Genomic DNA, 15,981 nt, shown 5'->3' on the forward strand with positions numbered 1-15,981 from the left:
CAAACCAGTTAATGGAAACACACGTATTTCACATTTCTTTTGCAACATTTCAAAAGTATGCTTTAAATTTGTTGACAATTTCATATAAATGTAGAAAACCATCACCTTATCATTTGTAGCCTCATCTTATGGTAGCAGCTCTGAGTTATGATGATGTTCTACTAATGGAGACAGTAATAACTTTTTGATGTGCTTCTGTCAACCTTGGAGTGCCTGGAAGGGTTTTTATTACATTTCTTGCTTTGATATGGCCCGTGCACATTGCACAAAGCTGGTATAGCTGCGTGTTTGAAACAATGGAATTAATGTGTTGTGCTGGATTTGCATGAGCTGTGATATGCATTTCAATGCATGTTGATCTGAAACCTTAAGAGAGGCTTTTGCTTGTAAGCATGTACTGGTGTCTTCATTATTCTGCCTCTGCTTGGATCTGCTCTACTTATGCAGCCCTATTATGCAAATATCCCCCTCCCCCTCCCCTTTTTCTACACGCACAAATATCTCTGCGCTGGATGGCCTTCATATCTCTCTCACTCCTTCTCATCATCTCACCTGTTAGGTCTCTATGGCGAACCGTGATAACTCTCTTTTCACACCTTGTTCACACCATCTAGCAGGGTTGGGCTAGGGTTGTTTGTTTGACCTTTTGGAAATTCAAACCAAGCCAGTCTACATGGGTCATGACAAATCATAGATTACCTGGGTCAATCTGGGAGCAATGCATAACAATTACCTTAAATTCTAGAAATGGGCGGGGCTTTTTCATATTCAGTGAACAGGACAGCTAACATCACATACAGCTGTATACCAGCAGAACTAATGTTTTGAAGCTACTTGAATCTGTCATACATCTGTACAGAGAGATAAATAAAGCTTACTTTGTGATTGTTTCACAGTGATTACGTTATAAAGCACGAATAAATAACCATCAAACACTGCTCAGATGATTTTGTGCACACTGATTTCTCCTCCTCTGCATATTTATTATAGCAGCTGGACAAGGAAGTAGGTTTCTCTAGTATACATTTTTGACTAATTTAAACGAGGGTAGAACATTTCTCTTTGTTTAATTTCATTAAAAGTAAAGTTGGGCTTTGCTGTTGGCTTCACACCTCATCTAAAAAAAAAGATTTGCGCTACCTAGCAGCCAAACTAAATTGCAGTCTGGAGACGGGTGTCTCCTGCAAGGAGAGGGAGTAAGAGCGGTGGTGCAGAGAGAATTAAACAAAACTTATTTTCATACGGTTACATTTTAACGCTGGCTTTTTAAAACTCTGCTGCCGCTCTGCAAAAGGCAGACTAGTGAACTCACTGCCAGCGGTCTGTTCGGAAATGAATTGAACCGCTCAGCTCTTCTGTTGTTGAAGCTGCCTGTGAAAATCCTAGTTTTATACAGTCTATGGTGAAAACCCAGCGTAAAGCACAGTGAGACAAAATATATGTTGTTGTTTTTTCAAAGTGTGCGGCGAACATAGGCGGCGACCTGTGACAGCTGCCCCACTGTCATTTCCAACCAATCACATAATTTTTCCCGCCCCGGCTGTTAGCGACCCAGGTCATGCGCAATTCACATTGAAATCGACCCTAGTCTACCCTGATCCAACCCACCTGGCGACCTGGGTCGCGAAGCCAAGTAGATGGAGGAGGGTTACCCCATTCAAACAAACAGTCGACCTGGGTATAACCCTGATTGAGCCATTGGTATGAAAGGGGTATTAAACACACTTATACATACTGTAGCTGACGGTTATATGGAGCTAGAACAGTGACACTTGGCAAATTTGGCATAGAAAAAAAAAAAAAATGGCACTGAATTTTTTTCCACTGAGACATAAAACTTATTTAAATTATATTATTTTTATATATTTTGCATACTTAACTGTTTTTCAATGGCAATCTTATGATTTCTTTCTTCATGCCACTCTTTCTTCATACATAGCTAGCATACAGTGACCTAGCATTTCTTCCATGAGTTCACGTGGAACCTCCCAAACATAAAGTATGTTAAGTCTGTTTATCTCTGCTGTTGTTTTTCACATAGAACTGGGCTGGTTAAAGTTAACTTTTAATGAACGTTATGCTGGTCAGGCAGAGGTCTGCTGGAAGAAGTGCTAATGTCAGCTAATGTTGGCTATCAGAGCTAACGTTCTATGTAGAACAACAACAAAGAGAAACAGCCCTTCTTGTGGTCTGGGAGTTCCAGGTGAACTGGTGAAAGCCATTGCAGTAGATTTAAGGTAAAGCCAGAGGCTTATTGCGGTTAAGCCAGCTGCCATTTGGATTTTGTAGTTAGCTCCAGGGGCGATTCTAGGTTCTAGGACCTTTAGGGGGGCTCAGCCCCTAAAGAGAATGTGACACGGATACAGTGCCTTGCAAAAGTGTTAACCCCCCTGCTAAACTGACACTTTATAAGTCACAGTCATAACGACCAATTTGATACAATGTTCTCACATTCAGCAATTTTAGTTTACATTTCAATTTGGGTTCTAATCTGCTCCATGAAATGACCAACTACTTCTCTGGGGACTACCAACGTTAAACTTCACAACCGTATCCTGCTTTCCCTCTGACAGATCAGATAGAGACTCAGCCAAAGGCGGGAGTCTGGCACAACCTCCTCCGATTGGCTAACACTACGTTTCTGTTAACCCTTTCCTTGACTGGGTTACAGGTGCATAGCATCGGCGACAGACACACAGGATATTAAACCTGTTTCAAACCCTATGAACAAGGAATTGTTTGTCCACTAACAGACAAGTTAGCAAACTCTAAAAAAAGTTTTTCATTATTATCATTTTTATGGGGGCTGAAATTAAATTTAGGTGGGCTTGAGCTCCCTAAAAAGGGTCTAAAATCACCAATGGTTAGCTCCTGTTTTATTTCCACTATTTATTGCCACCCGAAACATTAACAGTTACACAGCTTACTTTATTTATTTTCAAAGGTGGGGTTCAAATACAAATTGTACTTTTTTAATATCTAAATTGTATTCTGTGGGGCTATACCTATGTCTCATACATAGCAGTAGGAAACAATTAAAAATAGATTTTATAACTGTATACATAGAAGAGTTATAACTAATTCTGGTATAAACCCCACCCACTTGAGCATCAAGTAGTGATCATTAGTAGTAGTAGTAGTATACTATACTATCCTATACAATATAACATTCAGTATACTATATTATGCTAAACTCTATTTTCCCACACAGCTAATGTAAGTCTCATGTATCTAGTATAAGAATAATCTAACATTAAAATCTGTTTCACTGAATGTCATAATACAGAGCTGTCCTTGACTTGCTGTGCAGCACCGGTATCTGCTCTTTGACTCGTTATTACCTGTATCAGTTTTTCATCTTAAATGCAGCAGAGAGTATAATCCCACCCTGCAGATTCCCACTAATCAGGGTTAGATTTAAACCCCCTAGAGCCCCGATAAGCTTCTTCAGCCTCGCTCTCACTCAAACTGGTTTCCTCCCTGCTCCATCGTCTTCCTCCTTAAGATGCCCCAGTGACCGTGTGACCACTTTTCCATGCTGCACAGGCTGTGCTATCAAATGGGCACCTGGTCCTGAATGGCAGCAGGGATTGTGGGAAGTGCCACACAGAGTCATGCAGGAGGCACACATTAAACCTCTGATGAAGAGTCTAGTCTGGTTGTCTCATTATCTGTAAATGAGCATGTGATTCATACTCTGACTTTAAACAGAGTACAAATCATGTCATGATGTTTCTTAGCAGAAAAGCTTTTCATTACACTAACATTTTTCAATAAAAACAAAATTCATTTTAAATACAGTCTTCCAATTTATAGCGATTATGTTATCTTGTGATTTTAGAACATTTAGTTATGGCCATTCACAGTTTGTGTGTGTGTGTGTGTGTGTGTGTGTGTGTGTGTGTCTTTGTGATTCTGGCTGGCATGGGTGTCTTAACTGAAGCAATACGCCAGCTGGGTAGTCTGAGTTAGAGGGGGCCCAGAATGGCCGGTCCTGGGCTAATTTGTTGTGGGGACCACATTGAGCGGCGGGTGAAATGTTCCTTTATTAAGTTAATGGCTGTGAAATGACTGAAGGGGCCTAGGGGGATTGGGTAGGCTGTGTGGAGGGCAGGGAGGGTCGGGGGTGTCGTGCAGGTCAGGGCTGGCAGCAGGAGTGTACATATGCTGTGGCCCTCAGCCATTAGAAGATGAGGAGTCACCAACAGTTTGCAAATCAATGGTTATTGAAATATACTTAAAATATTCTGTATGTTAATACAAATAAATGTTTTTATTGTATACATGTTTAACAGTCTTTATGTGACATCTATACCCAGGTTATACAGTTGCACTTTGGGAAGAAAATCCTTCAATTATGTACCATAACATTCAGTTTTCATATTAAGATTAGACTTTTTTTATGTTATGATTGGATTGAAGGAATAATTGTGTAGAATCCTTTTTTTGATCACAATAAATTTATTTTGCATTGAGGCCACATGGTTCTCATTTGTGAATTAGTAAGACAAGCCCACATTTAGCTAACTGTATATTGTTGATTGTACATTGTCAACATGCCAATCATTCTTAGACTTGTTACAAATTAAGTCAATTTTTATTCATATAGCGCCAAATCACAACAGAAGTTATGTAATTACAGTTTTCATATAGACCAGGTCTAGACCATACTCTTTAATTGATAGAGACCCAACATTCATGAGCAACGAGGGCAGGGAAAAACGCTGGGAACAACAACCGGGCTGCAATGTTATCATATAGGGCAAATGTACTTAGTCAATTTCGTCCACTTAAGTGCAGGTTTTGCCATTGACATTGTTATTATAATGGAATTATTATTATGGAAAGGATCCCTACAGAGATAGAACTTTTTTAAAGAGTAAAATCCTCTTTGTTTAACCAGAAACAGCTCTGAGATTGCTATTGCCAGACTCCATTCAAAAAAACAATACTTTTGTGTTTGCTTTAACCAAAACTAGAATTGTAATTCTTAAAAATGAAAAAAACACTAACCAAATGGCTTTTCATAGTTTTTTTGTTGTGTCTGTCGACTTTAAATGAAGTGTGTTTTATGATGATAAAATTACTGTTTATTTACATGGAGTCTGATGGCTTAAGCGATTGCAATTCCAACCAACCTTTGAAATCCTTTCCTTTCCATGTTTTTAGACACTTTGCCTACATCGAGAGATACAGTGACAGAGATGCACAGCAACAACAATAACAACAATAACTAATAATAATAAAAAATATTGCTAATTTTAATGATAGTAGCAGTGGGTACATGCAGGACCATGGCAGCAGGCACAACCACGAGACGAGAAAAAACAACGAGGGAGGTGATGTGGTGATGAACAACTTCCTGATCGAAAGCAATCTTGAATCGGCGATCATCTTAAACATATTTTACAAAAAGAAAAACATTACATGATTACTTTAAAAAAACACTCCAAACATAGTTGTTTAAATCTCACATACATACAATTTGCTTCCCTACCGACCATTTACAGTTTTTTGTAAAAACAAGCATGAAATGCTTTGCAAAAAGTATTCAGCAACCAACATTTTTGTGTCTTGAAATTTTGTTTTCTTAGACTCTAATATTGTACATACATTTTAAGATTCTGTCCCCACCAATCTACATAGCGCTAATCACAATTTCAAATTACCAAAGTGCAAACATTTTCAGCAATGTACAAAAAATTGTGTCCAGCTGGCGTAAGAAAATATCTTATTATGATACAACAAACTACAAACCTGTGATAACGATGCAGAGGGTGATTGGGATGCTCAGTTCAGCAGCAGTTAGGGCCTGTTTGTGAGATAAAACATCAAAGAAAGACTACAAATGTCATGGACTATGTTCCCAATGTATAATGTTTCCCAGTCACAATGACTAGAAGAATTAGTTACTACATAAGTGAAGTGACTATAATAAGCCTAAAGTTAAGCAAGCTCAATTATTGCTACAAGATATTCAGAGGCGGATTAAGGTGGTCATGAGCCCCTAGACTACTCTTTGTGTGGGGCCGTCTCCTACTCATCATGCTTCACCAGAAAAAGCATTAGTGCCATGCTTGCATTACAGGAATATAACATGGCCCACAGGCACATACTTGCACTGGGGTGCACTGGCATATTGCACATTGAGACTGTAATGTTCGGCAATAGTTTTAACTAGACCCACAACGCAAACAGTCATTATCACTCATACACTTCTTCTGGTGCCTTTTCATCCCATGTAAATATACAAAAAAAACATTTTAGAAAATGCCCAGGGCCGACCTGCCTGCGGTGGAGAGGAGACACGGGAGAAAGATGCTGCTGAGCTGGCCTGGCCCTGGGCATCCTGTCCTTTGTGACTGAACCAAGCCAGCCTTCTTTGAGAATTCTGTTATCGATCTTTCTCTCTCCCTTTGTAGATTTTTTGTTTGCTTTTTACTTCAAATATAACTACGTAATAATTATAACAGAACATAAGTTCCTGTAGTGAGTTTGTGATTATTTGGCCAAAGATTTCTATCTAGCTAGCTTGATCTCTGCCTGACACAACCACTAAGCTTTATGCAAATGATTGCATAGTGATGTCACCAGCATGCAAATGAGCATATTACGTTGTCTAGCGACTTTTAGAGCTGACAGGTAACACCAGTGGTGGATTGTAACTAAGTACATTTACTCAAGTTCTGTACTGAGGTACCATTTGAGGTACTTGTACGACTCTACTTCTACTCCACTTCATTTCAGACAGAAATATTGTACTTTTTACACTACTACATTAATCTGACAGCTTTAGTTACTAGTTACTTTACAAATTAAGATATTTGCACACAAAACACATGTAGTTTATGAACTATGGGTACTTTAAAAATTAAAGTACCCAACGATATATAGGCCAACATGTACAACTGAAATGGTTAGCCGATTAAACACAGAACAGTTTTGATCGTTTCCAGTTTCTAAAATTCTTCTGCATTGAGTACTTTTACTTTTAATACTTTGTTTACATTTTCTTGATGACACTTAGATACTTTTACTTAAGTAAGTAACATTTTCAATGCAGGATGTTTACTTGTAACAGAGTATTTTACAGTGTGGTATTAGGACTTTTACTAGTAAAGGATCTGAATACTTCTTCCACCGACTTTTCAAGCGATTCCATTGTGGCGGACTAATTTCCAATAGCAGAATGAAATCTTAAGAGTCTTGCTAGGGTTGGGGTGCTCTCCTGTCAGCTCAATCATTTGGTGTAAGGTGGTCATAAATCTCAGTCCAAGTCAGTCTTATTCCAGTCTGGACGTTCAGACTAAATCAAAAGTGTTTGATATTATCCTAAGTTTTAAGTCTCGGTAGTGAAATAAAATGATGTTAACATTGTCAACAACCAATGGGTGCACTCCCTCCAGCTCCAAACAGGAAGCAGCAAACTGCTAGAGCCAGTGTTGTTTATGATTTCATTGCACTGCGCTAAGCTAATCGCTAAAGAGGGACTTTTTTGATTTTCAACCCTTCTGAAGCATGTCATCCAACAGGATAAACGTGGACCTCCGGGAACTGGAGACATTCATCTGCATGTACGGCAGAACAGACAATTGGCAAACTTTCCCTTTTTAACCAAGCTAGCTAGCTTGGTTAAATCTTTCAAAACCAATCTAATTGTAGTCAAGTTGTTGCAATGTGTGCACAAAAAAACAACGTAATGCCTTGTTATCAACTAGTATTGCTAACAATGGCTAACCTGGCTAGAGCTAACAACACAATAAATAATCTGACTAATATTGCATTTCTGTTGCTTTCAGAATTCTGCTAAATATAACAAATTGCTTGTTGAATTTAGAACAGATAAAAGGAAATATTTTCCAGAATTTTTCTAGTGAACAAATTGAACATTTAATGAATATAAAAGGCAAACTAAAAAAAGACTGACAGTCAAATTTGTTGGAGCGCAGTTTGCGGCCATTGTTGGATTAGCCGGTAGAAGTATGACAGGATCCGTGGTCAAAGTTTTATTTCTCTGGCCACTCATCTTGTTTTTGCCAGACATTATCCAATGTTAATGATAGATATTTAAGAGGTCAGTCAGGAGCTGCTCTTTGTGCGTCTACAAACTTACTTCACTCTGCGACCATACCAGAAGTTCACTAAAGTATTATTTTAATTCTCTCCAGGCACCAATGTGTTGGACATTTCTTTTTACAAACAACACTTTGACACAACTTTCTCAGATACTGTGGTGTCTTTTTGGTTTTATCAGCTTTTTATGAGGGGCCGATTAGGCCATATAAAAAAATGCATGCACATACTCCACTTTTACCTCTCACACACACACACACACACATACACACACACACACACACACACACACACACACACACACACACACACACACACACACACACATAAAAAGCATGCATATACATCAATTTCACCTCGCACACACACATAAAAAACATGCATATTCAACACTTTCACCTCGCACACAATAATTCTTTTCACAAAAGCTTGTCTTTGTGCAAGGTAAAAAGTTGTCTGTGTGTGAGCTAAAAAGTTTTGTGTGCATGCTAATATTCAAATAAGGCCTTACTTTAGCTTAGTTGGTAAGCAGCTGCCTCTCAGCGGAAGGTTGGCAATTTAATCCCAGGCCCCTGCAATCTTCATTTCAAATTGTTCTTAGGAGAGAGATCATCTGTGTGTGTAAATGGAAATTGCTTTAGATAAAGCATCAGCTAAATTTAATGTAGGCTTATATATCATTTACATTGTTTTATCTGTCAGAACCTACAATTATGACTACAGTTATGACTGAGGGCAGAGGCCGCCCCTCTGTAAAGAATCACTGCACAACAGATCAATCATTGTCTGGCTATTGGCATGAACTGGCAATAATTCATTGTTTATTTATACTGTCCCTTTCATTTTCTGTTGGTTTTGGGAACGAAAAGAGAAATTAGCACACTTTTTCAATGATGCTCTTCAGTGTGTTGTGGAAAATACAGAGAAAAGCAGATGGCTTAAGTATAGAGAGATTTCAACGTCCATGCAAGAACGGTCACTGCTTTTCCAGCTTGAGGAGCCAGCAAATAAAGATATAAATTCCTTACAGGCACTGTATATATATATATTTCTGCTTCTTGCTGAGGTAATATCAGGCCTTGCAGCAAAGTAGGGATAATAACGCCCTGGTTCCATCTACAGGGACTGGGATTGAATCACAGCCTTCCAATTGGTAGATGACTGCTGATTCTGTACCGAGGGGCGGTCGTAACTATAGTCATAACAGGATATGAGGACTATAATAAAAAAATGCAAACAATATATTTGCCTACGTTTAACTTATTTGCTTTATCTACACTAGCATTTCCATTCACACACACATGGATGGGACAGCATCAGGAGCAATTTGGAGTTCAGTGTCTTCCCTATGGACAATTAGAAATGTAAATTAGTGGCCTGGGATTGAACTGCCAACCATCTGCTTGGAAAACAGCTCTTCAAACCAACTGAGCTAAAGCAGGGCCTTAGATAGTTATGAGAGTGCCCACAAAACTTCTGTTGTAAGTTTTTGTGGGAAAAAAATGGTGTGTGCCTGGTAAAGTGTTGTATGTGCATGCTTTTTATATGTGTGTGTGAGAAAAAGTGGTGTATATGCATGCTTTTATGTGTGTGTGTGTGTGTGTGTGTGTGTGTGTGTGTGTGTGTGTGTGTGTGTGTGTGTGTGTGTGTGTGTGTGTGTGTGTGTGTGTGTGTGTGTGTGTGTGTGAGGTAAATATGGAGTATGTGCATCCATTCTTGATATACGGCCTAAACAGCCCCTCATAGGATTTTGTTTATCGACTTCTCACAGAACATTATCTGAATTTATTATCATTTTGTGGGGTTTTGATTTGGAGTTCCTCTAGGTGTCTCCCATGCTGCAGTACCACTGTCTGACTGAGCTGTTACTGATGCACCACCAGAGGTGCTGTTTTACCAAAACACAAAAATCACCAAATCCAATGGGGGGGAAATATAAAAATAATTTCTTTCTGCGTGTGTGGGCAGGAGCTCTTGAGCCTGTAAGCCATGGCCTTCTAGTTTTACTTGTAGTGTAGTATTTTCACAGTTTGGTTTGTACTTTAACTCAAGTAAAGGATCTGAATACTTCTTCCACCACTGTCCCAGTGAAACCCCTGTTTACTCACTTACAATGATAGCACGTTTTGGTAGATTTTGTCTATTTTAAGCCACTTAATATTGCACTTAATTTTACCAGCAAACACAGCTCCACCTGCCCGATCCAGCTGCCCACTTCGATCCGAATGCAGAACAGCTTTACTGAGCCCTTTGAAAAAGGGATGAGAGACGAGTGAGAAGGAGGGAGGGTAGATGGGGTAGAGAGGGCGGGCGTGTGTGCATGTGTCTGTGTGTGTGTAGAGAGAGAGAGAGAGAGAAAGGAAGAGAGAGAGGAAGGCGCTGCATCAACCCGGCATTCAGCAGCAGCAGCAGCAGCAGCAGCAGGCTGAGCTTAGGGATCTATTGTTCCCTGTTTTATTACTGCCAAACCTCGTTCTCGCTCATTAAGGATCCAAGAGAAAAAGATAAACAGAGAGGACCGGGAGAAGAAGAGGAGACCTCAGCCCTGTTCGCCTGGGATTACTTCTTCTTGGACGCACTGGTGTGGACAAAGCAGAAGCAGAAAAAACACTCACACTTCAGTCCAGCTCCCTACCTTGGACCAGGCTTGTTTTTTTCCTCTTGACTGCATTGGGAACTATAGTAGTTGCCGTGCGGTGGTCATGGGGCTGGCCAGCAGAGCTGTGGGGATGCTGGGGGTCTCAAGAGGGGTACCGCTCCCCTCTCTCTGGAGGATAGCCCTGCTCTTTCTCTCCATCTGGGAGATGGATGCACAAACCGCAGTGGAAACTAAACCTCTGTACATCTGGCAGACAGGTACGTTCCACCCTATGGTTTGGAGGGGGGTGGGGGGTGGGCTGCTGTCTTGATGTCCCATACACTACAACTCTTGCAGCAAATGTATTGTATTGTTCACTTTTTATGATTTCATCAAACCTTCCTGCAAATGAAGAGAACCTTCAATTAAAGTTTCTTCCCTGAGCCTCTTTTCTTGCAGGCATGCGTGTGGCAGAGGTTTATGCATTGGAGCCATATTGCTACTGTTTAACATTAGTGTGGCAACATATTTACTGCAGTCCCTGAGGTGAATGTCTCTTTGCCCCCAGACTGGGGGTTAGAGGAGTGGACTGTGCTGGCTGTCTTTTGGCTGAGTTCTAGACTGAGGCAGCTGGGAATCCTTGGCTGCTCTGTGCTGCTATTGACTCATTTATCACAGTTTGACATGTGTGCAGTTAATGAGAAATAGTGTGTGCACTGTAGCTGCATGTGGCTCTTTTCTGAGAGAAGGGAATACAAGCATGCTGCAAAGGATGCGGTGAAAACACTCCGTAGTACACCCAGCAGTATTTTAGTGCAGATGCAGGTGTTTGATTTGTGGAAAAGTGACCCAGAGGTAAATGTTGATGAGTTAAACCAGTGTTGTGAGTACAGTGTAGGCAGCTGTGCAGTACAATACAAGGCTTCCCGCTGCTGCTGTTTTGGGTGGTGCCTCTCACCGGTCGAGGCTCATTCACTGTGAGAGAGCAGCACATGGTCAGAAGGACACGTTGCTGATGCATGGTCCAGCAAGCAGAGTGAAGGAGTGGGAGAAGAATGGAGGAGGTGCACCCCAGCCCCCATTGGGACAGGGGTGCCCTTTGGATGCAGCTGGAGATCAATGTTCTTCTCCACTATTGTCTAATCTCTCTCTGTTTTGCTGGATCAATGTACTGGTTTTACTGGGAACCTGCGAACCCCCCCCCCCCCCCCCACCCCCCCAACACCAGTAGGAGCTGATCGATGGGTATAGTCCTGACAATGCAGCTCAGCCTGTATGGGATCAATGCTGGTTTTGGGTGGAGTCTAAAATGTACTATCTATACTGGTTAACAATCTGAGCTTCTGATATCTAGAATGTGCAGGACGTAATAACCTAATTCTTTTGATATTGGAATAAATTAGAAATCAACGCATATATCCTTGGTATTTGTTATGAATTGTGTACCTATTTGGGCAAAGTTGTAATTACCAGAAAGAAGAAATATAACTGTTGATAATGTATGTGCCATTATTATATATGTGTATTTAATATAGTAGTATGATAGTATCATATTTAATATACTGTCAGTGCCATAATTTGACTGATGAAATATCTCCGTGGGTGGGCACTAAAAATAGTATGTTAAACAGTGTGTATTTTCTTTACACATTTTATATTTTTGTTTAATTGTCCAGCATTGGTAAAGTAAATTATTTTTCAGTTGAAGAAATTCTATTGCTGTTTATCTTATGTATTATATATTCTCATGTGGGAGCAAAGGTTAGGAGGGAAAGCGAGAGTATTCTGTGTCAAAATCTAAATTTATAATTCATTTTCGCATACAATAGCAGGCACCTCAAGCAAAGAAAAAAAAAAATACAAATAGGTCATACTAACCCTAACTCTGTTGCACCTTAAATGATGATTTTTTGTTTTCTTCTTCTGACATTATTGTTGTTTACCAGCTTCATTGCTCACACCCTGTGCAAAGGAATGGAAATCCTATGGTATTACGTGCGGTACCTCCGACCGTGTTAAGGTGGGGGAGGAGATTAAGGGTAGTGAAACCAGAGCAGATTGGCCAGACAAAGTTAACCTAGATACGGTATAGACATGTTTATGTGAGTGTCTCCTCTTGGCTTAAGTGCGTCGGCACTTGGCTCCCTGATGCTAGTGTGCCTTGCTGACAGGACCGTGGCACAGATGCTGAGTTGATGGCAGTGAACCATGTTCGAATGTTTGTTCTTGTCTTTGGTGTAACATTTCTGGTGAGATCCTACCATCCTCTTGGAGCTCCAATCCTTCCCCACGTGCTCAACACAACAATGCGTGAGGTTTCATTCTCCACCTCAGCACCTCTTGTCTGGGAGGGGAGGGGCAGGAGCAAAGAGGTTGTCTGTTGACATCTTAGAAAAGGAGTTTTTTTTGGGGGAGATTAATACATATTTATGGCGTGATAATCTAGCTAAACCCACACCCATAGTACAGATGGGCGACTGAAATTAGCCCAGTGGCTTCAAATAGGTTACTCCAGTGAGTAGTGCGGGGGTTGGTCTCTCAAGAGACTGTTGTTCCCAGCAATATGTGCGGAAGTGCTAAGGGAAAGAGTACAGTTTCACTTAATGCTCTATGGAAATATTAGTATTTAATCCATTTAAATATCCTCTGTGGACTACTACAATACTGTGTATTTAGGCAAAAAATGCTAAATAGAACAAACAGATGAGTCATGTGTGTCATATTACTGCCCTAAACTACCTGCATATGTATGGAATTTTGTAGCAATGTGTAATCTGGCACTCTGTGTAATGTCTTTTGGCAGACGACTTGCTTGTATTGTCTCAGTGTTTGGAGCACAGAAGCCACAGACAGAAGGTTGGGGGATTAGATTGCTGTTCCACTCCGAGGGGAGTTTGCAGGTTGTTTTTTTTGGTTTCTTCTCACCGTCAGCTGGACTGGAGAATTGAGCATCTATGTGTGTGAAATTTTTCAGTTAATGGATAAATACAGTTTATTGCAAAGTCAATTTCGTGAGCCAACAAATAAATGTTCCCGCAGATATAAACCTTCATGGAAGTGAGCATTCTAACCTGCCAGCCTGCCAGCAGGTTAGCATCTACCTTGGACAGAAAAGGCCAATCGATAGCGTAACCTGTTTGTGATGGACATTTACTGTCTGATATGGGTTTTCCACAGCAACATCCTCATTCAAAGAATCCGTAAGTCCATTCTCAGTGTACGTGCACATGTACATTGCAGATATTTAAGGTGAGCACAGAGAAAGTTTCCCTCTTCAGCAGATGAATGTGAAAACAAACTCTGCACGTACATTATTTTGCACAGTGAAGCTCAAACATAACCAAACCATTTTCTTTTACTAGAGAGGATCTGAAAAAAAATGCATTTGGTCAAGATAAGTTGTCAAAATGAAAAATAAATCCAAAAAACTAAACTATTAATTTAATTCTACTTCAAAATTCAGGTGTTTGCTCGGGTGCTAGGTATGGGAAGGGATTGCAGCATCTAAGGACTGTTAGAGACAGGGGAAAAACAAGTACAGGTTAAAGGGTTTATTACAATATTTAAATGAAACGGGCAACAAATAAAATAGAACTAAAGAAGAAGATGTTTCCTCTGTTAGCTCAGTGTTTTTTCCATGTTACAACTGTAATTATGAATGTGTTAGAACTCCCGACAGCATTGGGAGAGAGAGGGAGAGAGAGCAACAGAAAGTGCGCTGGTGTGGGAGAACGCAAATATAAACCGAAGAGAAGTGTAAAACTGAAACTCAGGTTTATAAAGATACCATGTATCATATTCACACTGTTATCGCATTAATGATCGATATCAGGAGGAAGGTGTGTGTTTTTTCAGTTTTGGGGGGGGGGGGGGGGATTGTTTGGAGGATGTTGAACTGAAAGTGCATTTACACGCACCATCCTTCATGGCTCACACTGGTGGGTGGTTGTTTGCTTCTTGTCACATCACATCTTTGCACCCTGGAAGCCAACACTGCTGGGACCGCTGCTGGGTTGGGGCCTGGTTGTTAGTATAACTGTAGTCCATATCCACGACGGTCCACTTCCTGGATTGCTCCGTTGCTGCCGGAAATTCCGCTGGATTTCACTCTTTTTAGCTGGATGTCCAGTACCTTCTGCTTTCTTTGTGTTGGTGTTCTAACCTCCGGTTGATTTGTGAGGACTATGGTTAACTGCTCCTCAGATCTCTGCAGGGTAAATCCAGACAGCTAGCTAGACTATCTGTCCAATCTGAGTTTTCTGTTGTACGACTAAAACTACTTTTGAACGTACACACGTTCCACTAAAACAAGTTCCTTCCTGAGGCTATTTTGCAGAGGCACCATTGCTCCGTCCGACACTTAGCACCACCCAAGATGATTGTGATTGGTTTAAAGAAATGCCAATAAATCAGAGCATGTTATTCTCTCATCCAGGAATGCTGTGTGGACTCGCCAGACCCTCCTCCGCAGCGCTGTGGAGGACGGTCTGGCAATGGGAGACTAGTGTTACTGGTGCAGAAAACATGGCCAGTCCAAAATGTGATCAACATGTAAACATTTAAAATAAAAAGATCACAACGGGAAACTAGTATCGATGAAAAAAAAAATGCTCATTTGATCATAACATCACAGAGCGTTGTAGAAACACGTCTCACTAATAAGCGAACGAGGCGACATCACCTCAAAGGATCAGTCAGGTGATCAGACAGGTTGTAAACAAATCCCAAAGTTAGAAAAACCTATTTGAAAGAAAAGTCAGACTGTAAAGTTATGACCCAAACTACTGTTGTAAACACTCATCAGAGTTTACAGATCACCTTCAAGCTTCACTATAACCTGCTGTACTTACTGTTATTGTGAGTGCATACAGCTTTCCTGTACAATCTTAACAACTTGTCTGATCATCTGACTTGTGTACTTTAGTACAATTTTGCAATAACCAGGGTCAATGGCCAAACCTACAAAAGAAAGTCCAAAATTGTTATAAACTGAAATTATCCTTTAAATCCACTTTAAAAAGCTCAGGGCATGAATTTCCCAAGGCTGCATTAAATATGTTGTGTACAGATGCAACAAAGTAACATATCTGGCCTTTCTGATTTGACTCTGTTGGCATGTGCCTGATGTAAAAGTCCTCAAGTTAAGTTTTCTTAAAACAAATGAAAAAAATCTGCTACTCGTTTCAAATACAAATGAATTTGTTTAAAACATGTTCATGAACCAACTGTGAGAGAACAGAGTTTGGGTAGAGTTATAGATTTGGACAAGACAAAACATTCAAAGCTGATTCTTGATGAACATCCAAGTTCTGAGTGTCCTGTCTTTATCG

The 15,981-nt window shown here is 40.3% G+C and overlaps 1 protein-coding gene across 3 annotated transcripts in view; it reads left to right on the forward strand.

The window, feature by feature from the left end:
- The first annotated feature begins 10,448 nt into the window (after positions 1–10,448).
- The window catches only part of thsd7aa (thrombospondin, type I, domain containing 7Aa), a 209,529-nt gene continuing 203,996 nt past the window's right edge, over positions 10,449–15,981 (forward strand). For all 3 annotated transcript variants that reach the window (XM_031278516.2, XM_031278515.2, XM_035993166.1), the window contains exon 1: positions 10,449–10,929. In XM_031278516.2, coding sequence (XP_031134376.1) covers positions 10,776–10,929 — 154 coding nt within the window. In that variant the 5' untranslated portion in view covers positions 10,449–10,775. The remainder of the gene's footprint in view (positions 10,930–15,981) is intronic.

Source organism: Sander lucioperca, chromosome 16 (assembly GCF_008315115.2).
Source record: "Sander lucioperca isolate FBNREF2018 chromosome 16, SLUC_FBN_1.2, whole genome shotgun sequence".
Lineage (NCBI taxonomy): Eukaryota > Metazoa > Chordata > Actinopteri > Perciformes > Percidae > Sander > Sander lucioperca.